The sequence below is a fragment of the Geotrypetes seraphini genome, chromosome 3 (genome assembly GCF_902459505.1).
Source record: "Geotrypetes seraphini chromosome 3, aGeoSer1.1, whole genome shotgun sequence".
NCBI lineage: Eukaryota > Metazoa > Chordata > Amphibia > Gymnophiona > Dermophiidae > Geotrypetes > Geotrypetes seraphini.
Genome location: NC_047086.1, coordinates 374,208,924 through 374,234,640, shown reverse-complemented (window position 1 = coordinate 374,234,640; position 25,717 = coordinate 374,208,924). Strand labels below are relative to the sequence as shown.

The 25,717-nt window shown below is 45.5% G+C and overlaps 1 protein-coding gene across 3 annotated transcripts in view; it reads left to right on the top strand.

Moving 5' to 3' along the window:
* Positions 1-25,491, top strand: part of C3H2orf73 (chromosome 3 C2orf73 homolog) — a 59,557-nt gene extending 34,066 nt beyond the window's left edge. For all 3 annotated transcript variants that reach the window (XM_033935727.1, XM_033935729.1, XM_033935728.1), the window contains 2 exons: positions 20,244-20,359; positions 24,353-25,491. In XM_033935727.1, coding sequence (XP_033791618.1) covers positions 20,244-20,359; positions 24,353-24,838 — 602 coding nt within the window. In that variant the 3' untranslated portion in view covers positions 24,839-25,491. The remainder of the gene's footprint in view (positions 1-20,243; positions 20,360-24,352) is intronic.
* The last annotated feature ends 226 nt before the right edge of the window (positions 25,492-25,717 follow it).

Sequence of the window (25,717 nt, the reverse complement as noted above, 5' to 3'; positions counted from 1 at the left end):
ATTTTAAATTGATCTTTACCAGAGGAACTTATGTTGCTAAGGGCACTATTTTTGTGTCTTGCTTTATTTTTTTTTTTCTTGTCTTTTGTGTGTGGAGGGGCAGTAATTTCATCTTTCTCCTATTTCATGCTGCTCAATTGGACCTAAGGGCTAGAATAGATTCTCAAAACTTTGTAGTAGAAACCGATGGGCCGCTGTCGCAGCCGTTATTTTAGTGATTTCAAAAAGGCGAGTCATTCTTTAAAAAAAAACATGAACGCAAATGAGACTGGCGGAGAATAGCAAAGGTTCGCTAAATTTACATGAGATGAAATGCATGTAAATCTTATAATTTGTTTTTAATGTCAAAATTTATCATGAACCACAGCCAGAAACACATAAGACATGGCTATAATAAACACGCTCAAGAAGTGTACTTTTGTCCAACACCTCCACACACTCAAATTTAAGGATCAAGTTAATTCTCATGTTAAAAAAAAAAGGTTTTTTCAATCTCCGTGTTTTGCGGAAGGTTCGAGCGCTTTTTCATCAACAGCATTTCTCCATCTTGGTTCGATCAATCATTCTAGCACTTCTGGACTACTGCAATTCAATCTACGTTGGCTTATCCAAGGCTAATCTGCAGAGACTCCAGTTGATACAGAATACCGCTGCCAGAATCATTTTTGGCAAGAGTAAGTTTGACCATGTGTCCCCATTGCTCAGAGAACTACACTGGCTCCCAGTTCATTTGAGAATTCAATTTAAATGCATCTGTATTGCATTTAAGATTTTATTTGGCTTCTTAACTACTCTTGTCCTTTTGGACTGGAATGTGTGTAGATCTCACCTGGCCAGAAGATCTCAGACATTAAAACTCTCCTTTCCTTCTCTTAGGGGTAAAAATAAATCTATTAAGCAATTTAGTCATTCTTTCTCCTTCAAATTGACAGAGCTCTGGAATAAACTGCCGCTTTCGTTAAGAAGCTTAGGCCCCTTCTTATCATTCAGGAAGGCTTTGAAGACAATTCTGTTCGCCAAGCACTTTGGAAATTAACTACTTCTACCTCTTCTGCTTTAGTTCTTTTCTTATCTAGTTCTTTTTTATTTTTCCTTTTTTTAATGTTAACTGAGTCGAGCTCCAAATTGACTGATGACCCGGTTTATAAAACTAAGTTTTAGTTTAGTTTACTATAATTTATGTTAATCGTGTAATTTTTATTTTATTTCAGCAGCCACAGTCAAAACACACGCCAAAGATACGCTTTTCACAGTGCTGGCACAGTACTGGTTGCTGTTTTTTCTCGCCAAAAGCCGACTCTGTGCTTCGAGAATTACTCGGTGATGTTGAAGAATCAACCAGAGTGCTCGTTTAAATATTGATGAGCCCATTTGTATGACAGAATTGGAGACTGCTAGGAAGCTCAGAAAAGACCACGGTAATCTGTTTTGATAATCTGCCACTAAAATACATGCAGGCTAAACTGTCTGGAACCGATTTAGAGACCGCGTTAAAGGCAACCATGCCTCCTTTTGGGTTGGTTGTGTGTGAGAAGATTTGGGTGTAGATCTTTATACCTTAGAATCACACACAGCTAGATCCACACACAAAATCCAAATTAGAGATAATTAATTTCAATAATTGATAACAGCCAATTATTAATTGACATTGGCTCATTAACTGATTTATTAGTGTGCAGATCTCAGGATTGCGTATAATTTGGGGCACCTTTGGGAACACATGATAGTCATGATTCCAGCAATGCAAAAAAATATTGACTATGGGATTTACTAACCTTCAATGCTGAGGTACCCTGGGATTCATTAATCTCACAGTCAATTGACACACAAGCACACTACTTTGCTATGGGTTAGCAAAGGCCACAACTGTACTGTTGTGCTTTGGATTAGTAAATAGGGGCCTAAGTAACTGGAGCAGTGGAAGACAATGTGACGTAGCCAAGGTCACAAGGAGAGTCAGCTAGACGAAGATAATTTTAACCCTGGCTTCCGGGTTCTTAGCCTGCTCTTCTAACTAGGTCTTGCCTGCAGTAGAGGAGATTGATCAAATGCTGGTGGAAAGGATGGAAGAGACAGGAAAGAGAATACGGTGAAAAAGGAGAAGAGACAGGAGATTGAATAATTGTGTGAGGAAGGAGACAGGAGGATTGGGAGAAGGAAGAAAATAGAACAATGGATGCTGAAGGGGAAAGATGGTGGAAGAGACAGGTGGGCAAATGCTGGGGAAGAGAGATTGAAGAAGCAAGAATGGAAATGGAGGCATTATAAGGATAAGGGATTTTGTGGGCTTAAAGAAGTAGTGGAAGAAACGGGAGACAAAAGGAATTGAAGGTTAGGAGAGAGGAAAATGGGGTGGACTGACAGGTGAGAGCTGAAAGACATGAGAAGCTAGGAAGGAGTGAGAAGTGATGAAGATTAAAAGAAAAGAGATGGAAGCTGAGAATGAAGGAGACCAGCAGAGCATGACTCCCTGGTGTTGGTATGGCAGCTGCAGCATATCTAATCTAGTATTTTTGCATCGTGCATACCTGTGCAGGCTCAAGGCGACTTACAATGTAATGAGAAAAAGGATACATAAGACACGGAGGGGAATTGGGGGAAGAAGGAGAGAATAGATAGGAAATATACAGAGAAAGAAGCCTGGTCAATATCAAAAGAATATTGAGTGTTCATGTAGAGTTAATTTGTTGAAGAGAATTTAGTTATCAATTAGAAGGGTCTTCAATTTCTTCCAAATTGAGGTGTGGTTGGGTTCCGTTCTTATTGTCTCTGCGAGGTTATTCCAGGTTTTTACTCCTAGGAAGGTGAGCATGGAGTGGAATATACGCCAATATTTGAGGTTTTCTGTTGAAGGGAGGTTTTGTTGTATCTTATTGAGAGCTCTGCGAGAGGTTGACCATGCCTTAGAGAAGAGTTGGATAAGAGGGGTGGCTGCGTTTCCGTAGAGTATTTTGAATTTTATCCGAGATGAGATGGGCAGCCCAGAAGTTGCTTAAAGTAGGCAGAAATTGAGTCGTATTTTTTCAGTTTGAATATGAGCCTTATAGCCGTGTTTTGGATAAGCTGCATTTGATGGACTAGGTTGGCGTTGATTCCCACAGTGGTAGACTATCTCAGGAGGTGACCCCAGTCTCTCTGCTCCCTTGCAGAAAAGATCCGCCTGATGTTCAGCCAGCAGTGGGCAGCGCTTTGACTGCCCACCACTAACATTAAACCCGGATGTTCAATGCCGGGCTGTTTCCGGTGATCAGCATTAATATCTGAGTTTTTCAATGCCAGCTAGTGCAGGGCTGGTTAAGGTGATATTCAGACTTAACTGGCCATGGCTTAGCAGGCAAAGATAGACCTGCTTAGTATGCAGCCTTATTTGCTTGCTTAGCTTGGCTGCTTAAGTTCCAAATATTGGGACTTAAGTGGTCATGCTTCTGAAACACCTCCGGCATCGCTGGCTTGTTTTTTGGCATTTTCAGTGGCAATAACCAGTTAAATGCTGCTGAAAATGCCCGATTAGCCACCCAGATATGAGTTAACTGGTCAGCAGCCATTCCCAGCCAGTTAACTACTTAACCCCAGGATAATAACAGAGCGCTACCTCCCACCCCTTTCCAAACTGCAAAGCCAGTTGCTGCAGAAAGCTATATATAGACGGACTTCTAATTCCTCATGTCGTTGATTCTCACGCAGGCAGGAATAAAACTGTATTTGTGTCTTCCAAACTATTATTTGTTCCAAGCATGAATAATGGCTTTCTGGCCTTCCCTTTCCTGTGCACGGCAGGGAAACTGAAGCTGGCAAGGATAGATTATTATAATTCCTGTCATTTAGAAACAGCAGGCTAAAACAAGTCTCAGTGCTGAATAGGCCTTCACTCCAAGCTGCAGAACATCAACATCACTCACAATGCAGCACCTGAAAAAACAGCCATGAAATGATAGAATTTTCAAGCCTAGGTTGAACGTCCTCGGGAGACAGAGAAATAATGTACCTGAAATGCAACTCACCTTGAAATACTATTGAAATTAGCATAAGTTAAACCCAAATATAAAAATACATTTGTCAATGGTAAAAGGAAGAGATTTATTTATTGGGCAGATTTATTTATTTACTCCTTTTTTTTTTTTTTAGCCCATCCACCCAAAACAGCCCAGAATGGGTTACACATCAACATACATAAAATTATGTAATCAGCAGCAGGGTAGTACAAACACGTGTTCTTATACAGCCTACAATTGGTTTCCACGGTTACAGAATTGGAGACCCATCCAAGTATCAATTTAAAATTCAAGATCTAGATTTGCAGACATTTTATGTAAAAAGATAAGTTTTCACAGTTTTCCTGAAACTCAACATCCCATCCAATGACCTAACAAATGATGGGATTTGATTTGATGGTGTAGGCATGCAATGATAATAAGCTTGCCTGCGGGCACATTCTAAGTGGAGGGATCATCCTGAAAGCAAATACAGCCATCTCTCTTCTTATTCCACACTTGACACTTTTCATTTCATATCATATCATTAAAACAAAAGGCGTTAAGAAAAGTGTGGAATAACTTGTTTCATGGCTCCACATCATTCTCTTCTTGGTTGGGCTGAGAACTTTTCAGTTGCCCCTCGTAATATATAATCTGGAACCATATTATGAAAAACTAAAGGCCAAAACCAGGCTCTTAAAGATATATCTTCTGATACGCAACCAATGAACAGAGGCCAATGCAGGAGACAAGATCATGGAAGTCTAGACTTTTCAGCAGACAAACTGCTTCGTTCTGTACATGTTGCAATCACAGGAAATTCTTGGCTGACAAACCCACAAATAATGCATTACAATAGTCCATATGGGATAAAACAAGTGCATAAAATATTTGAGCAAAATCTGCTTCAGAAAAATCCATTCAAATTTTTCTTAGCTGACATAAATAGCAGAAGGAAGTTAATACAACCTGAGAAACATGATTTGTAAGTGACAATTCAAACAAAAGAAATATTAGACTAAACCGGGGAAAAAAGAAAACATGAAGCGGGAAGGCAACGCCAGCTGAACAGAGTTCAGTCAAAACAAACTTTGCTCCACGGAAAACGGAAAACGAAAAACTGAGTTACCACGAGCAGGCGTCGGGCAGGAAGGCACTCACAAAGTTTCTTAAAACTTAAAGTGACAGTGCACTTTTGATGCTGTCTGTCCCGGGCTCCATGGATGACATCACCCATATGTGAGAATATGCTGCCTGCTTGTCCTAGGATAAAATATGGTACACATCAATACTAACATACATTTTTCAATATAAGCTTGGCACTTTTCTTATAACTAGTCCAGCCCACCTCCAACAGACACAAATAACCAGTCCCAGGATAAGTTAATAACAGGTGCTTAGACTGTCAAAGGAAATTTTGCCTTACCAATCTACTACATTTCTTTGAAGGGGTGAATAAAGGTTATCCAGTTGATATTGTGTATCTGGATTTTCAAAAGGCATTTACAAAGTACCTCATGAAAGACTCTGAGGAAATCAGAAAGCATGGGATAGGAGGTAATAGCAAAATACACAGAACAACTCCACTAGCACCACTGCTGAGAAGCTTAAAATTTGAAGAGAAAAAAGCCTCAGATCGGAGAGAGCCACTTTTTAACTCAGTTCAACTCACAAGCATCATAGGCATAAAAAACCTTCGGAACTAACCCTGTTTGACTAAGGTGCGAAATGCAGCAGGGGACACACATAAGTTATACTATTCTGCAATGAGGGGGCATAAGATAAAGGGGAAAGGAAATACTTCTTCTTGTAAAGGGTAGTGAATGTATGGAATGGCCTGGGGGAGGTGAAGACAGTCTGAATTCAAGAAAGCTTGGGATAAATTTGTAAAGTCTCTAAGGGAGAGGAAGTAGGGTTACCAGATTTTACATAAGTAAAATCTGGACCCATAGACCCGCCTCCAGGCCCACCCAGTTCCACCCCATTACACCCACGCCATGCCCCTAGTTCCACCCCCTTCAGCCTGCACTTATCGGTGGGGAGGGCATCCGTGCAATCTGCTTTTCAAAACCTGGACAAAGTGTTGGGTTTTGAAAAGCGGTCCAGACACCCAGACCCTCTATAAAGAGGACATGTCCGGGTAAATCTGGATGTCTGATAACCCTAAGAGGAAGGATAGTCAGTGGTATGCATGGGCAAACTGAATAGGCCATATGATCTTTATCTACTTTAATATGTTTCTATGTTTATATTCTCCAAGTTACATGCATAAGTAGGAGTCCCGCCTGTGTCCCACCTAGGTAAGTTAAGCACAAATTTGCACCCTGCTAACACTTAAGTGGTTATATGAGCACAGCTATGTATAAACCAGGGATCCCAAAGTCCCTCCTTGAGGGCCGCAATCCAATCGGGTTTTCAGGATTTCCCCAATGAATATGCATTGAAAGCAGTGCATGCACAAAGACCTCATGCATATTCATTGTGGAAATCATGAAAACCTGACTGGATTGCGGCCCTCAAGGAGGGACTTTGAGACTCCTGGTATAAACCAAATTGTAACCACTCCAGTATAAAATGTTAGCTTTTTTTCTGCTGGTGAGGAAGTTGCAGGAATAGAATTTATTTAATATTGCTCACACTCTCTTGTGACTTGGACATTTGGCCCCTATAATATTTGAAGCATAAGAACATAAGAAGTTGCCACCACTGGGTCAGACCAGAGGTCCATCGTGCCCAGCGGTCTGCTCCCGTGGCGGCCCATCAGGCCTATGACCTGTGAAGTGGTCCCTGATTATTCCTATAACCTACCTCTACTTCTATCTGTACCCCTCAATCCCCTTATCTTTTAGGAATCTATCTAAACCTTCCTTGAACCCCTGTAGCGTGCTCTGGCCTATCACAACCTCCAGAAGCGCGTTCCATGTGTCCACCACCCTCTGGGTAAAAAAGAACTTCCTAGCGTTTGTTCTAAATCTGTCCCCTTTCAATTTCTCCGAGTGCCCCCTTGTACTTGTGGTTCCCCACAGTCTGAAGAATCTGTCCCTGTCTACCTTCTCTATGCCCTTCAGGATTTTGAAAGTTTCTATCATGTCTCCTCTAAGTCTCCGCTTTTCCAGGGAGAATAGCCCCAGCATTTCCAACCTATCAGCGTATGAAAAGTTTTCCATACCTTTTATCAGTTTAGTCGCTCTTCTCTGAACTCCATCAAGTACTGCCATGTCCTTCTTGAGGTAAGGCGACCAGTACTGGACACAGTACTCCAGATGTGGGTGCACCATTGCACGATACAGCAGCATGATGACTTCCTTCGTCCTGATCGTGATACCCTTTTTAATGATACCCAACATTCTGTTCGCTTTCTTTGAGGCTGTCGCACACTGTGCTGATGCTTTCAATGTTGTGTCCACCATCACCCCCAGGTCTCTTTCAAGGTTGCTTACCCTTAGCAATGATCCCCCCATTTTGTAGCTGAACATCGGGTTCTTTCTCCCTATATGCATTTCTCTATGTTAAAGCTCATTTGCCACTTTTTTGCCCACTCTTCCAGCCTCGTTAGGTCCCTTTGCAGGTCTTCGCAGTCTTCCGCGGTTCTAACCCTGCTGCAGAGTTTGGTGCCATCCGCAAATTTAATAGCCTCACATTTTGTTCCCGCCTCCAGGTCGTTAATAAATATATTGAACAGGAGCGGTCCCAGCACCGACCCCTGTGGAACTCCGCTCATGACCCATTGCCAGTCTGAGTAATGGCCCTTTACTCCAACCCTCTGTTTCCTGCCCGCCAGCCAGTGTTTGATCCATCGGTGGACATACCCTTACACCCCGTGGTTCCACAGCTTCTTAAGCAGCCGTTCGTGGGGTACCTTGTCGAAGGCTTTTTGGAAGTCAAGGTAAATTATGTCTATGGATTCCCCTTTATCCATCTGGCTGTTTATTCCCTCAAAGAAGTACAGTAAGTTCGTGAGGCACGACCTTCCCTTGCAGAAGCCGTGCTGGCTCGCCTTCAGCTGTCCATTGTTTTCTATGTGTTTGCAGATGCTGTCCTTAACCAGTGCTTCCATCATCTTTCCCGGAACCGAGGTCAAGCTCACCGGCCTGTAGTTTCCCGGGTCACCCCTTGATCCCTTCTTAAAGATGGGCGTGACATTTGCTATTTTCCAGTCCTCCGGGATCTCCCCAGTTTTTAAGGATAGGTTACATATTTGGCGAAGTGTTTCTGCTATTTCGTTTCTCAGTTCTTTTAATACCCTTGGGTGGATGCTGTCCGGGCCTGGTGATTTGTCGCTTTTCAGTCTGTCTATCTGTCGGAGGACATCCTCTTGGCTTACCTCTAGTTGGACCAGCTATTCATCCTGATCCCCACTTATGATCTCCTCGGGTTCTGGAATATTGGATGTGTCCTCTCTCGTGAAGACTGACGAGAAGAACTTGTTTAACCTGTCAGCTATCTCTTTTTCCTCCTTTACCACTCCCTTCTTGTCTCCATCATCCAATGGTCCCACTTCCTCCCTGGCCGGTTGCCTCCCCTTCACGTACCTGAAGAATGGTTTGAAGTTTCTTGCTTCCCCCGCTAGTCTCTCTTCATATTCTCTTTTTGCTTTCCTAACACTTGGTGACATTCCTTTTGGTGTCTTTTGTGCTCCTTCTGGTTGTCCTTGGTTTGGTCCTTTTTCCATTTTCTGAACGATGTTTTCTTGTCCCTTATCGCCTTTTTTACTGCATTTGTTATCGACACCGGGTTTTTTGTTCGATTCTTTTTGCACCCTTTCCTAAACTTGGGGACGTACAGGTTCTGTGCTTTGTGCACCGTGTCCTTGAGTGGGGACCAGGCTTTTTCTACGGTCTCCATCTTCCCTGATCTGCTGCTGAGTTTCTTTCCCACCATTTTCCTCATGGCCTCGTAATTCCCTTTTCTGAAATTGAGTGCTGTTGTTGTGGTTCTTTTCACCTTTGATGTTCCTATTGCTAGCTTGCACTAGTTTTCCTTCTTTCTTCAGCATTATGCATCATATATTTTATTAATATTTTTTTTACTGGAGTGGTTAGATGATTTTGGCTTATAGATTACTGGGTAATTTCCTCTAGTTCTATTTCCATTTTTCTGATTATACAAGCACACACATAAGTGCTCATATTTTAACCATTTATGCATAAAATAGGTGTATACCTGTAAATGTTAGTGCACAGCTTATAGAATGTATTATTTGGATTTAGTTCATATCTTTTCAGTAGTTGTTCAAGTTGCACTGAGTATTGCCCTGACCTCAGAAGCCTGATAAACTAGTGTAGCCCTGGAGGTAAGGAGTAGTGCATATATTCCCTATGACTGCGAGTAAAAAGTGTAAAAGTTTGCAGTTTAAAATTATCAGAGCTGTGTTGTACTGCGTTCTACAAAAAAAAGTGTGAACTTCTGACCTGTATGTGCTAAGCTGCCTTGCATCTGGGTTTCCAGGGAAAAGGGAGAGTAGCTTCAGACATTTAGGCACCTTTGAAACTGCCTTTGGTTTCCAGCACTGGCTCCCAATAATCTCCAGAATCCATTTCAAATGTTCCTGCCTGGCTTTCAAGATCATTCACGGAATCCTGCCTCCTCTTATCCCACTGTCTTTCAACTCCTCCAGTCCCGACTCCTCCAGAACTGCCCAAAGGCTTAAACTAGCCTTCCCCTCTCCACGCGGCATCCACTATGCAGGCAAACTAGGAAAATCCCTTCTCTTCAAAATCACAAGTCTTTGGAACGACCTCACCACCCCGCTGCGGAACCTGAGCTCCCTTCAGTTATTCCGCAAACAACTGAAAACCTGGCTTTTCAGCAAATTGTAGCTCTATCCTTCCCCCCTTTCTCTCCCCCCTTCTACACATAAGTTCATGTAATCCTTTTTCTTCTTCTCTACCCACTATTTTAAGTTCTTGTAAACCGTGTCGAGCTCCATACTCATGGAGATGATGCGGTATATAAACTTAAGGATTAGATTAGCAGTTTCCAGAAGACACAGAGGTAATGTGAGAAGCCAGACTAGCTCTTAAACTCCTGGAAGGTGGGCTCAGGAAAATGGCATCACTCCAGATGAGTCTTAACTCTACTCTAGCTCTGGGCAGGAAGTTGTCTTATGGGCAGTACAATCCAACTGATCACAACAGAAAACTCAGGTTTAGGTCTATCACTAACGTGACCATTTATTAATATTCAGTATAGGTATTATCCCAGGACAAGCAGGCAGCATATTCTTAACACATGGGTGACGTCACCGACGGAGCCCTCGGTACGGACCTTTTTAACTAGAAGTTTCTAGTTGGCCGCACCGCGCGTGCGCGAGTGCCTTCCCGCCCGACGGAGGAGTGCGTGGTCCCCAGTTTCTTCGTTTCCGCGGAGCGAAGAAGACGCGTGTGTTTTTTCAACGGCCGTTGAAACCACTTTTTGCCTTCCCGCTCGCGCTTTTTTTCCTTATTTTTTCTTTCTTTACCTTCGGGTTTATTTTTCTTTGATTTGCAAAAAAAAACAAAAAAAAAACTTTGCTTTTTTCCCCTTTTTTTTTTCGTTTTTGCCCCGGCGGGGCCTGTTGCCAGTATACAGGCCTCGGGCTTCGATTTTGCGGAGGCTATCTTCCCCTTCATGCCCCCGCAGGTCGGTTTTAAGAAGTGCCAGCGGTGTGCACGCCCGATCTCCATCACTGACCCACACAATTGGTGCTTGCAGTGTCTGGGACCGGAGCATCGGGCGGACTCCTGCACCCGCTGTGCCACTCTTCAAAAGAGAACCCTTAAAAACCGAAGAATTCAACAAACTCTTCTCTTCGGCACCGAGTCGGCGATGGACTCCTCAACTTCAACGGCGGTACCTCAAAAATCGGCACCGTCGACCTCGACACCGACCGACCCCACATCGGCGTCGCTGGCGCCAGGTAAGCCAGCTAAGAAGCCTTCCTCTTCCCTCGAGCGCCCTCCAGCTACGGTGGCGACACCATCCCTACCGGCATCGCACCGGTCCCGCAAACGCTCCGCCCCGATCTCGGTGAGTGCCTCGTCATCGGCCTCCTCATCGCCGGGGCGTGGAGCGGCATCCAAGGAACCAAAGAAAAAGAAAGCGGTTCCGATGCCACCCCTAGATGACCGTATCTCGGCCATCTTAAAGGCTCAACTCCAGGAGCAGTTAAAGAAACAACTTGAACACCTGTTGCCCACTATCCTGGCACCGCTCCTTCCGGTACCAGACCGGCCCGAGCCCCGTACCGAGCCCCCGGTGTCCACCCCTTCGGTACCTGTGAACACCTCCATGCCGATCCTTTCGGCCCAACAACTCCATGGCGATCCGGTGGTTCATTCTCAGGCCACATTGGATCCTCCTCGGCACCAGGCGGGACGGCATTCTTCCCGGGACCGAGATCGACGCCGGTCGTCCTCTCCTGGTACCGTTTCGGTGCGCTCTGGAAAGTCTTTGTCCAAGACTCGCCATACCGCGCCCTCCACCCCGGTGTCTCGACATGCACCAGAGGTCAGGGACCCTGACTTATGGGAGGAAACTCCTCTCGGTACCGAGGAGGATCCCTCCTCATCTGATGAGGAACCATCGGCACCCGATGCCACCTCTAAACCAGAGCAGTCCTCATTTTCCAAATTTCTGAGAGAAATGTCTGCTGCCCTGTCCCTTCCCCTAGAATCTGACTCAAAAAAGTCTCAAGCCTTTCTAGAGGCTTTAGACTTTGAGCAACCTCCTAAGGAGTTCCTCAAGCTTCCCGTGCATGACATCCTACGGGAAACGTTCTACAAAAACTTGGAAAATCCCCTCACGGTACCGGGAGCCCCCCGTAAACTGGACAACCTTTACCGTGTCATCCCTATTCCTGGATTCGACAAATCTCAATTGCCCCATGAGTCCCTTCTGGTTGAATCCACCTTAAAAAAGACTCAGGGCTCCAGTGTCTATGCCTCTACCCCTCCTGGCAGAGAAGGTAAGACCATGGACAAGTTTGGCAAGAGGCTTTACCAGAATGTCATGCTTGCCAACAGGGCAAACAACTATTCCTTCCATTTTTCTTTCTATCTGAAACATTTGGTCCAACAACTGTCTGCCCTCCAGAAGTACCTTCCTGAGCGCAAGGTCCCGCTATTCCAACAACACATCTCTGGCCTTCTCCAAATGCGCAAATATATGGTCCGCTCGATATACGACTCCTTCGAGCTCACCTCTCGGGCCTCTGCCATGGCCGTAGCCATGCGTCGCTTAGCCTGGCTCAGAGTCTCCGACCTGGACATCAACCACCAGGATCGTTTGGCCAACGCCCCCTGTCTCGGGGATGAACTCTTTGGAGAGTCACTGGATTCCACCACCCAGAAACTCTCGGCCCATGAGACCAGGTGGGACACCCTGATCAAGCCGAAAAAGAAGGCTCCGCCTGCCCGACCCTATCGGCCTCAATCATCTTACCAGCGGAGGTTCTCAGCCAGGCCACTCAATCCGCCTCCCCAACAATCTCGGCGACCCCGTCAACAGCAGCACCATGCCCAGGCTCGATCTCAGGCCACTCAACCCTCTAAGCCTCCTCAGCCTGCTAAACAATCTCAGCCCTTTTGACTCTTCTCTCCAGGGCATAGCCAGTCATCCACCCTCGCTGCTTCTTCCACAGCCTATCGGGGGTCGTCTCACCATTTTCTCCAGCCGTTGGGAAGTCATCACGTCGGACCAGTGGGTCCTCAACATCATCCGCCACGGCTACTCTCTCAACTTCCAGACTCTTCCACCGGACAACCTTCCCGTAGAGTCTGCTTCACACTCATCTCAAACCCCCCTCCTCCTGAGGGAGGTTCAATCCCTCCTCCTTCTCAATGCCATCGAAGAAGTACCTCCAGATCAAAGGGGTCAGGGATTCTACTCCCGCTACTTCCTGGTTCCCAAAAAGACGGGAGACCTCCGTCCCATTCTCGATCTCAGGGACCTCAACAAGTGTCTGGTCAAGGAAAAGTTCAGAATGCTCTCCCTTGCCACGCTTTACCCTCTTCTTTCTCAACACGACTGGCTATGTTCCCTGGACCTCAAAGAGGCCTACACTCACATCTCCATCAATCAGAATTCTCGCCGCTACCTGCGGTTCCAGGTGCTACACCACCACTATCAGTACAAAGTGCTACCGTTTGGCCTCGCCTCCTCCCCCAGAGTCTTCACCAAGTGCCTTATAGTGGTGGCGGCCTTCCTCAGATCTCACAACCTCCAGGTGTTCCCCTACTTGGACGATTGGTTGGTGAAAGCACCTTCATCTCAACTCGTGCTACAAGCTACTCATCACACCATCTCTCTCCTCCACCTCCTGGGGTTCGAGATCAACTACCCCAAGTCGCATCTGCTTCCCACCCAGCGACTTCAATTCATTGGAGCAGTTCTGGACACCACGCTGATGAGGGCCTTTCTCCCCTCTGATCGCCAGCGGACCCTGCTCCATCTCTGCCGTCAGGTACTCATGCATCCCTCCATTCCTGCCCGACAGATGATGGTCCTCCTGGGTCACATGGCCTCGACGGTGCATGTCCTTCCTCTGGCACGTCTCCACCTTCGTACGCCTCAGTGGACTCTCGCCAACCAATGGTCACAGACTACGGATCTTCTTTCTCATCCCATCTCTGTGACATCATCTCTTCAGCAATCTCTCCAATGGTGGTTGAACTCCTCAAATCTTTCCAGGGGTCTACTTTTTCATCTGCCCCCCCACTCTATGATCATCACCACAGATGCGTCCCCCTACGCGTGGGGAGCTCACCTAGGAGATCTACGCACCCAGGGACTTTGGACCCCACAGGAGCGTCGTCATCACCTAAATTTCCTGGAACTCAGAGCCATGTTCTACGCCCTCAAGGCTTTCCAACATCTTCTCTGCCCTCAAGTCCTCCTCCTGTGCACAGACAATCAAGTCGCCATGTACTACATAAACAAGCAAGGCGGCACCGGATCTCGCCCCCTTTGTTTGGAGGCTCTGCGCATCTGGACCTGGGCCACGGACCGCAATCTCTTTCTCAGGGCGGTCTATATCCAGGGCGAACAGAACTCTCTGGCCGACAATCTCAGCCGCATCCTTCAACCTCATGAGTGGACGTTGGACCCTCCGACTCTGCTCTCCATCTTTGCTCGATGGGGCACTCCGCAGGTGGACCTCTTTGCAGCACCTCACAACCATCAGCTGCCCCAATTCTGTTCCAGACTCTTCTTTCCTCACCGTCTGGCTCCGGATGCATTCCTGCTCGACTGGAGGGATCGGTTCCTGTATGCCTTCCCTCCACTTCCTCTGATGTTGCGGACCTTGTCCAAACTCCGCAAGGACAACGCCACCATGATTCTTATCGCACCTCGGTGGCCTCGCCAACACTGGTTCTCACTCCTGCTCCAACTCAGCTCCAGGGAACCCATTCTCCTTCCTGTGTTTCCTACTCTACTTACGCAGCAGCATCAGTCTCTACTGCATCCCAATCTGTCTTCGCTCCACCTGACAGCTTGGTTTCTCTCGGGCTGACCTCTCCAGAGAACCTATCTCAGCCGGTCCGCCTCATCTTGGACGCCTCCAGGAAGCCGGCCACCCTCCAATGTTACCATCAGAAATGGACCAGATTCTCCTCGTGGTGTCTCCGGCATCATCAGGAACCCACCTCCTTAGCGGTGGAAACTGTATTGGAATATTTGCTCTCGCTGTCCAATGCTGGCCTCAAAACTACCTCCATCAGAGTCCACCTCAGTGCCATCACTGCGTTTCATGAGCCTATTCTCGGAAAACCCCTCACGGCTCATCCTCTGGTTTCCAGATTTATGAGAGGTCTCTTCAATATCAAACCGCCTCTCAAGCCTCCTCCTGTCGTCTGGGACCTCAATGTGGTTCTCTCAGCACTCATGAAACCTCCGTTTGAGCCTCTTGCCACTACTTCGCTCAGGCTTCTTACCTGGAAGGTGCTTTTCCTAATTGCCATCACCTCTGCCAGGAGGGTTAGCGAACTGCATGCACTGGTTGCTGACCCACCATTCACTGTTTTTCACCATGACAAGGTTGTTCTACGTACCCACCCTAAATTCCTTCCCAAGGTGGTCTCGGCTTTTCACCTCAACCAGTCCATTGTGTTGCCCGTCTTCTTCCCTAAGCCTCACTCGCATCCTGGGGAACAGGCGTTGCACACGCTGGATTGTAAGCGTGCCCTTGCTTACTACCTTGATCGTACCAGAGCTCAACGAACATCCACTCAGCTATTTTTGTCTTTCGATCCCAACCGTTTGGGTCGTCCTGTCTCCAAACGGACACTTTCAAATTGGCTTGCTGCCTGTATTGCATTCTGCTATGCTCGGGCCGGTCTCTCTCTGGAAGGAACTGTCACGGCCCACAGAGTCCGAGCTATGGCTGCTTCTGTAGCTTTCCTCCGTTCCACGCCCATCGAGGAAATCTGCAAGGCGGCCACTTGGTCCTCAGTTCACACGTTCACTACTCACTACTGTCTGGATGCGTTCTCCAGACGGGATGGACACTTCGGCCAATCTGTGTTACAAAATTTATTTTCCTAATGGCCAACCATCCCACCTCCCTCTTTGTTAGCTTGGAGGTCACCCATGTGTTAAGAATATGCTGCCTGCTTGTCCTGGGATAAAGCACAGTTACTTACTGTAACAGGTGTTATCCAGGGACAGCAGGCAGATATTCTTACGTCCCACCCACCTCCCCGGGTTGGCTTCTTAGCTGGCTTATCCTAACTGGGGACCACGCACTCCTCTGTCGGGCGGGAAGGCACTCGCGCACGCGCGGTGCGGCCAACTAGAAACTTCTAGTTAAAAAGGTCCGTACCGAGGGCTCCGTCGGTGACGTCACCCATGTGTTAAGAATATCTGCCTGCTGTCCCTGGATAACACCTGTTACGGTAAGTAACTGTGCTTTTTGCGACTCACAAATGGAAGATTGGATTCGATTAGATTAGAATGGGTACAAAATTATCACCCGCTGGTGTTATATTCCTTTTAAATTTCATCAGATATATGGGACAGGCTCAGCTCTTTGTTGGCGTGGCTGCAAGCGACCGGGGGGGGGGGGGATTTTTGTCACGTGTGGTGGTGGTGTCCTGTTATACAACAATATTGGTAAGAGGTGGGAAAATTGCTGGTTAGTACCTTACGTAAACATTGCCCTCTGCTAATAGCGTGTTGTTTGCTTAGTGTTCCAGTCCCTGGATTTACGAAATCAGAACATCTGTTTGCTTTACATCTATTTTCTGCGGCTCGTATGGTGTTGGCCACCAACTGGAAAGGCAGGCTGATGCCAGATATGCAGAAAGTTCATTCTAGGTTGGACTATTATTTTACATCTCATGTCTAAGTTGACAGCCATTACATGCCACACTATGAATACTTATCATAAGGTATGGAATAATTATTTAGATTGGAAAACAAAAGTTGCAAGGATTTATGGGGTAGATCTTGGGAACCCCTTGTCCTGTTACCATTATTAGTTTTGCATGTTGCACCTGAGGTGAGACTTTCTCTTTTTTAGTTTGAGGAAAGTGGGAGGGGATAGGGATGTTGCACACTCTGTGATATTTTTTTATATCGCTAATAACTCTATAATATGAAGATTAGTAGTCATTTGTGATTATTCTGTTGTGTTCATTTGCGGCCTTTATGGGCCTGTGTATTTTGGAATATTCAATACAAATTATTTAAAATAAAAACAACCCTTTAATAAAGCCTTGATTGCTTTGTTGTTCAAGTTAGGATAACTACTGGATAAAAACTAAAACTACTTGTTAGTTTTCAAGGACCAATCACTTCAAAGAATGATACTTGTTTGGGCAGTTACATCCTTACGCACGCAGATGCTCATAACATTGACAGACTCTTGTGTACGTGACGTACATGTCATCCATTGTATACTTATGAAGGGAAATTTAAAAAAATAAAGTAAAACTCTGGAATCTCTTCAGGGCACACCATTGTGCCGTGGCACACAGTTTGAGGGACACTGCTTTATGGCTTGACTTAAAATGGACCAGGAGTCGGAACACTTACATGGCTGCTGTCTGTACATATTTTGTTCCCTATCCTTACAGCAGCCTTCATTATTCATGCGTTATTGCTTGTTAAATGGAAATCCTGCCTGTCTTTCCAGGCCCAGCTTTGGCAATGAATATGCAAGTTCAGATCCGAGTAAAAAAGATCTTGGTTTGCCCATGCCCTACAGACCTGGAAGGTGTCCATGCATTTCAACACCATTAAACAAACCGAGCTTTGAAAATGTAACCAATAGTGTTTGCAATGTAAAAATGGCAAGCTAGATAATAATGAAGGAAATATTTAAAGTTGTGAATGTTTTAATTTTATGTACTATTCAATAAAAGCTTTTGTCCTAACTCAACACAAACTAGGAATTTAAAACTAATATACATAATATACAGTTTACAAGTTAAATTTGTCATAGTTACAGTGCAAAATTTTTCAAAGCTACTACTACTTATCATTTATAGAGCGCTGAAAGATGTATGCAGCGCTGTACATTTTGACATTTATAGACGGTCCCTACTCGGAAGAGCTTACAATCTCACTCGGACAGAGAAGACATGACATAGAGGGTAGAACCCAAGGTGAAAGGAGTTAGGAGTTGAAAGCACTCTTAAAGAGGTGGGCTTTTAAACCTTAGAATACAGATAGATGGTGATGTTCAGTTGCTATCCGGATAGCTATGCAGATAGAGTTAGAGATCCAACATACTTGCAGGCCTCCCAGCGCAGCAGTAGCAGTGGCAGCCAGCCGGCACAGGCAACGCTGTGAACAGGCTGCTCGCGGCTGGCCCTGCTGGGTCCTTCCCTCAGCTGCATCATCTATCTACAGGAAGTGATTCAGCAGAGGGAAGGCCCCGGCAGGGCTGGCCATAAGCTGCCTGTTCACAGCACTGCCTCTCTACCCCTTCCATCTACTGTTCACCCTCTGTCTCGCCCCTTCCATTCTCTGCCCTCTCCAGTGTCCGCCCTCTCTCTCTTCCTTATGGTATCTTCCTTCTTTCTATGCTCCTTCCATAAACTGTCTTCTTTGTACATGATTCATTTCAGCTTCACCCCCTCTCAATTTTTCTGTCTCCCTATGCTCTGGAATCTCTCTCTTCTCCTTTCCTTCCTACTCCACCCCAAGGTCTGGTGTCTCTGTCTCCTTCCCTTCCCTCCCCCATGCCCTGGCATTTCTCTCCCTCCATGGTCTGGCACCTCCTCTCCCTCTGGTCTGGCATTTGTTTCCCGTCTCTCCACCCATGCCCTTGGCATATTTCTCCTCTCCTTCCAACTCCCCCTCCCCTTCCATTATCTGGCATCTCCTCTCCTTCTTTTCTCTCCCTCCCTCCTTCCTTCTTTTCACATGGTCTGATATCTGACTTCTCCCCCCCATGCCCTGGCATCTCTCTCCCCCTCCATGCCCTGGCATCTCCTTTCCTTTCCCTCCCTGCCATGGACTTGGCATTTCTCATTCCTCTTCCTTTTCCTTCTCCCTCTTTCTGAGTCAGCATGCCCCAATATCCAGAACCTCCTTTTTCTTCTTATTGCATCCACCCCGTGTCCAGCATCTCCCACCTGTCTTCCTACTCACTTCATGTCTGTTTTTTTTTCCTTCACCAAACAACCTCCATGTCCAGCATCTTCCCGTGTTTTTTTCCTTCCTTATCCTTCTAAAACGTTGGTTTGTCTGCCCCGCATCCCCTTACCTAATAGGTCCCTTCTACACCTCCTGAGTCCCCGCTGCTGCATCCCCCACTTCAGTCCGCAATACATTATCTTCCCCCCGAACACGGACCTGCAGTTGTTTACCCCGCAGAGCCTTGAAACACTCCTTCTTATGCAGAGCTTCGGCATGCAACCGGCCGACGCCATCTGCCATCTTCCCACAATGCACCGCTCCCGCCAGGCCCCACACAAACTACCGCCAAGCCCTGCGGCTGCTATGCTAAGGACCCATCCTATGGGACAGTGGAGAGGGCAGAACGCATCGATTGGTGCCTGAGCGCTGTTCCTATTCCATTAATGAAAGGGAAAGTCCAGAAGAAGCACTGCCCTGCCTGTCCTGTTGGCCCCACACACAGCTTCGGGATGCCGTCTCTGAAAATGGGACACTTTGGCGTCCTGAAGCTGTGCATGGGGACAACGGGAAAGGGGAACTGAAAAAGGGACAGTCCCGTTCAAAACAGGATGTATGGTCACCTTAAGCATTCCCCCACCTATCTCTCTTCCCCCATCCAGCATTGCCTCTCTATTTCTCCCTCCTCCTATGCTGTATTCCCTCTCTCTTCGGTTTCTCCAGCTCAGTAGCATAGACGGACCTCAGCTTTTCAGTGCCTGGGGATGAACTGGATAGGCACAATTCACTAATTTATTCACTGCCTGCTCCCCCCCCTCCAAAGTAGTAAAAATAAATACCTTGGGTAGCGGGGATCCCTGGGCTCCTTCAGCTGAGGAATCCTCTCTGGAGTACCCCTCATGAGCATTCTCATTTCCGCAGCAGTCAACAGCACATTCCCAGCAGGCAATATTGGCACTGCACCCCTCCATGCATGCTCAATTCAACCCCTATGCACACATGCATGGGGGTGCTAATTGGACTGAGCATGCATTGATGGGATGCCAGCATCAGGAGCTGGAACTCCTCTACTGACTGCTGTGGGGAAGAAACTACTTGGGGAACTCCAAAGAGGGCCCAGGGATCTCTTCCAGCTATGCTAACGATATGTGTCACATGGCTATGCCACTATTTCAGCCTATTCAACATTACCGTGTTTCCCCGAAAATAAGACAGTATCATATTAATGTTGGGTCAAAAAATTGCACTAGGGCTTACTTTCGGGGATGTCTTATTTTTTCATGTAAAACAATTCTCTCCCTTTCTCTCCTCCACCCCAATTCTTCCTCTTTCCTTTCTCCCTCACCCCAATATTCAGCATCTTTCCTCCCCCCTCTCACCCATCCCCTTGTGCAACAGAACTACCAACCCTCCCACCATGAGACTGACATACCTCCACTCTGAGGCCTCCTAAAGCAGCAGGGATGGGGTTTGCTGAATCGACGAGTCCAATTTTTTCAGCAAATCAGGCAGCACTCGTGTCAGGGATGGAGTCAGGGAGTGTCGGGAATATAGTATAAATTCTTATGCCTAAAGTTAGGCATGGATCCTGGTGATAAGCGCTGTTTTATAAACTGCACTTAACTTTTTCAGTGCCATTTATAGAATTGAGTCCAAAGTGAAGTACATATTCTTACTTTTTTCAGTCCCTTTTTTTTTCCCTCATAGTTCCACTTGTAGTTCCCAAGACAAAATCGACAGTACCGAAAATATTACAAGAACAGATATCTTTCCAGCATGAGCTTGACTGCAGAAAATCTCCTTCTGAGCCCATTCGAGGAAAGGTAAGGCAAGAATGCAGGGCTGCAGGGAGACATTTTGCTACCAACAGGTAGCATATTAGTTTTGTGCCTCTCCAATTATACAGTAACTTTAAAAATGTGCTGATCCCCTTCCACACATAGCCACAGCCACACCAGAGAAGAGCCCTTTTTCCCAAAACCTGCTATGGCCATGGATATGAACAGAAGTGTTACAGAGAAGAGGAAGCAATTTTCACCTACTTGCAAACAAGAATCATGCATTTTAAAATGTTCTTGCAGAAGACTGCAGTTGGTGTTCCTGATATAGACAGACTATAATATACGAAGGGCCGCTGAAAAGTTCTCAGCCCAACCAAGCAGAGAATGATGTGGAGCCATGAAACTTACAAGTTATTCTACACTTTTCTTGACACGGTTCGTTTTAGTAATATGTCTCCTCAGCTACTGCTCCCACCTCCCCCTGCAGCCTATAGGTCAGACATTCCTTAGCCAGCCAATAAGCAGCAAAATAGGCAGGACTAGTAGCTCAGGAAACACTACTGGCCTGACAATCCTTATACAGCCTGTAGGGAAAAACAGGACAGAAGGTTGATGTCTTCTAAATTACTGGTCCTCCTCCTCCCCTGCAGCTATTGACTGGCTAAGTAATGGCTGAAGCACAAACAAAGCAAAAGGCAAGAGAGATGTTCTAATCAACCAATATTCAAACTTTATTCTGAAAAAAGTCCCAGCAAGGATCCAAGTTTCGGCATCTATGATGCCTTCATCAGGGGACACTAAAAACATAAGATAAACATATGTATCTAAATAAACAAAGCAATTGAAAGACAATAAATAAAACACAATCGGTAAAAGTTTTGGTTTACCTGCAAGGGATCTTATTGAGTGCGCATGCACTCTTCCGGCTGTTATTTTAACTGTTCTTTTGTTTACCCTCAGTCAAGCATAATCTCCCGGACCCTAATTTTAGTCTGAATATACAGTACATTTATGGTTTTAATATGGGTGCCAGTTTGGTTTATGATATTACAAGTATATAAGTAGAAAAAAACTTGATGGTTACCTATCAATTAAATACAATATATAGAACCACCAAAATAAACCAAAATGACACTGGATATAGTCTCTTTTCTTCTCTCTATTTATAGACGGGGCAAGCCTCAGAATATTGAGTATTAGATTTTCACCCATACAGGGTTCTTTCAAAGAGAAAGACATTTCTTTTCTCTTACTCACATTCACATCACTGGCTTGAATCCATCCTCCCTACCTTTGTTTTGCTATTTTATGATGTTTTATACTTTTACTGATTGTGTTTTATTTGTTGTTGGGATTTTTTCACAATAAAGTTTGAATATTGGTTGATTAGGACATCTCTCTTGCCTTTTGCTTTGTTTGCTTTGTGTTCTCTCATAAGGCAACTACTCTCTCTGTTGGTTTGCTAAGTAATGGCTGAGCAATCGGCCCATAGTGGAAAGCAGAGGAGAACAGAGGGAGGTCAGAGTGGCTTCCTGCCTTTGGTCTACCATAGAAGGGAGGGGGGAGGTGCTGAGGGAGGCACTGGGAAAGGAATGCAGAATTGATAGAGAAGCAGGGAAAGGAAAGAGTAGCACAGGCACTGATAGGCTGTGAGGAAAAGAGGCTGTGGGAAGAGATTTGGAATGTGAAAGTGAGAACAGAGTTGAAGTGCATAGAAGCTAGGGGTAATGAGCTTAAATAAAAAGCTCTAAAGAAACTACACACAAGTTCCTCAGAATGCCACACAGTATAACGTATGGTAGCTGTCCTCATAGGAACCTTACAGTGTGCGATTTTTTTACTTTATATATTTTTTCAATAAATTATAAGGTGCTTGTGCTTAATAATTTATAGCATTTTATAGCATAGTAGCAATTACTTAGCTTTTTTAGAAATTGGGTCTGGCTCAATCCCCACCCAGTTTCTAAACCCCCAGACCCAGTTTCTAAAAAAGCTAAGTAATTGCTACTATGCTACTATCGCTACTATGCTATAAAATGCTATAAATTATTAAGCATTGGCTCAAACTCCTCTTACTGAGCTATGTGTATTCACGCTGCAGCTCCTCAATATTTCACCTCTCATATCTCTCCCTATACTCCGCCCCAGGAACTCTGTTTATCGGGATAAGTCTCTCTTGTCTGTTCCCTTCTGCTCTACTGCCAACACTCAACTCTGTCCCTTCTACCTTGCTGCACTGTTTACCTGGAACAACCTGACTCAGGCCTAGATTCTCAGAAAACCATGTTAAAAAACAACAGGCTGCTATCGTAGCCGTTCTGGTAGCGATTAAAAAAAAAGCGAGCCATTCTCCAAAAAACGCTCATGCAAATGAGGTTGGCAGAGAGTAGTGAAGACTTGCTAAATTTGCATGTGCCCATCGCTGGTGATAGCGATGGGCACATGTGCAGAATAAACGCAAAAAATAAAAACACAACAGCGGGAGAGATATTCAGTCTCTCCCACTGCCAACCAACACCCCCTCCCCCCCAGTAGTGGGAGAGATGCCCACTCTCTCCTGCTGCCAAGTGAACCCCCCCCCCGCAGCGGGAGAGATGCCCACTCACTCCTGCTGCTGGAGGGGGGGGGGGGGTTGCTTGGCAGTGGGAGAGAGTGGGCATCTCTCCTGTTGCCGGGGTTTTAAAACAGTGCTGTAACTGTACCAGCAGCCCTGGACCAGTCACTGATTTTTGTTGCCAAAAACTGACGCAGCTTTTGAAGAATGGCTTGGCGATTTTAAAGAATCCACTGGAGTGCTTACTTCAACGTTGAAGAGCCCACTGGCATGGCAGTGTCTGAGATGGCTAGAAAGCGCACTAAAGCCAGAGATAAGCCATTTTGTTAATCCACTGCTCAAATGCGTACAGGGCTAAACCGTCGGAAACCATTTTAGCGACCTTGTTAAAGTTTTTATGAGAATCTGGCCCTTAGTACTTCGGGCTCCATCTCTGGCGGCATTCAAATCCAGGCTGAAAGACCACTTTTTCAAAGCTGTGTTTAAGTGCTAACCCTATCAACTGGTAAAGCACCCTATTTGTTTGTCATTCCCTCTGTAGTCCCCTACCCTCTCTACCTCTTCATCCCTTTGTATTTCTCTACTTGAGCAGCTTATATTGATTCACCATTTTTGTCCAGTGTGTCTGTCGTAATTAGGTTGTAAGCTCTTTTGAGCAGGGACCATCTCTTGCATGTTTAATATATAGTGCTGCGTGTGTCTGGTAGCACTAAAGGAATAATAAATAGTAGTAGTAGAGGACAGGGGTTCTGATGTCACAGGGGTGTTTGGAGGTCAGCAGGTTCTGTGAGGGCGTCAGTTTTAAAAAGTTGTTCCCACACATGGGGGAGGAGAGGGTATATTGCATGAGTGTTTCCCCCACATGCTTTTTAAAATCACTGCCCCAACTGTACATGGGGAGCCATACTGTGCAGTCCTGCACCTATTATACAAAATGCTTTACATTTGGCTGACTCTCCTGTAAAATACTGTGGGAATTCTCCACACCCTGGCCTGGATGTCTGAATTCCCCTTCCAAGGCTTTTCTCAAATAAGGCTCAAAGTGAATAGAATAGTCATAAATCCTTTAGGTTAGAAAAGACACCAGTTTATAATTGTAGTCATGGTGACTCCTGTAGCAGGAAATGAGATCTGATCTGAATAGCCTTGCACAGGAGTGCTCTATTGCGACTCATATGCAGTGGGATAGACGCTCTGTGATTCTGAACCAGAGAAAATAAGACCGATTTTGTTTTTGGTGTTGCTTCTTTCCAAGATTTTTTTTTTCTGCATGCCTCTATTTCATGAATAAAGAAGTTGACAGGCTAGTCATTATTCCAGTGCCTTCATCTATCAGGTTATGGGCTCCTAGCCAATAAAGCAACACAGAAACAAGTGGATGTAGTGCCAGCTCTTGAGCTAATATATGAACGCAAATCACAGCTGCATGTACGAACTGCTTGTGTGCCCCTGGTTAACGTCAACCTTGTTTTCCTTCCTAGCACCATGGATCTTTTGTGTGGACAGAGATAAAACCAGTGAGTGAGCCGATAACTCCTAAGGGAATTAAAGCACTCCTAAGTGCCACAGGGTCACATCCACCAGAACAGCCAAAAACAGGGAAAGGAAACTCGGTGAAAAGCAGAATGACCTCACCCAGTCTCTGCGTCCAACATTCCCAGCAGATGTGCGATTCCGAATCTCACTTATCAAAAACAGACTTCAGAGAAGCAGCCAAGGCCTATCCCAGAATTCCTGCAAGTGGACAGAGCAGTTCAAGCATTTCCCAGACAGCTGAAGAGGACGCTGGCCATCTCACTAAGGAGGAGCCTTCCTGTTACACAATGAGCAATCCTCTCGGCAAACCAGAGGGCAGACTACTACCTAAGTCAATGATATTGCCAGCATCCACTGCGATAGTCACCGAGCTTTCAACCATTCCCTGCATCAATAACACCAAACACAAGCTGGCACCATTGAATTGTTAGAAGGAACACAGTGACCCTTTGATACAGCATCAGCTACACTTCACTTTGATGTTCTGTAATTACCGCAGTTTGTGTCCACTTGCATTTTACCTAATCCAATTGTCTGTGCGGCTACCTCTTCTAAGTTTTGCCCAACAGAGTTAATCCAGTCCAGGTTTTACCCTATTGCAGGTAGGAATTTGTAGTTCCCTAAGAAAAACAAGATGACAAGGCCCTGAATGCAATAGCGGTACACCCGGGACTGAATCAAGCCTGTTGAGCAAATCTACAGCCATTTGGCAACTCTAGCTGTGGGTTGTCCTAATTCTTACACAGGATTCATTTTTTTTCAGTCATAAAGAAAATCTGTAGGACTACTGCATATAGTTTGTACTGCAGATAACATGGCATTTAAATGCAGAGTAATTGCACAATGATTAGACGACAGAACTGGTCTTTATTTTAGAATTTTATGAAAGCGAGGGAAGCATAATGTTAACATTTCAATTATGCTTTTTCCTTGACCTCTATATAATGTCATTTATATGTAATCACATTTTTAATAAATATGCTGATTTTACATTTAGCAGCACATTTAATTTAAAACAATATATGGAAATGACTATAGGATCACATTACAACAGGAAATGGTATTAAAGCATGTTTGATATCTACTGGAATCTCGTGAAGTGTCATTATGACTTTTAGAATCCATGGTAACAGAACAGGAAAACCCATAGTAAATCAAAAAGCCTCAGTGCAACGGAGCATAATACACTAGGAAGCAGAATAAATGTTGCAGCGTAAGCCTACATGTAAGTTTTGTTTATTCTGAAACCTTTCTTTTCAGGCGCACGCATTTCTGACATATTTTATTTATTTAAAGAACTAATTATCCGC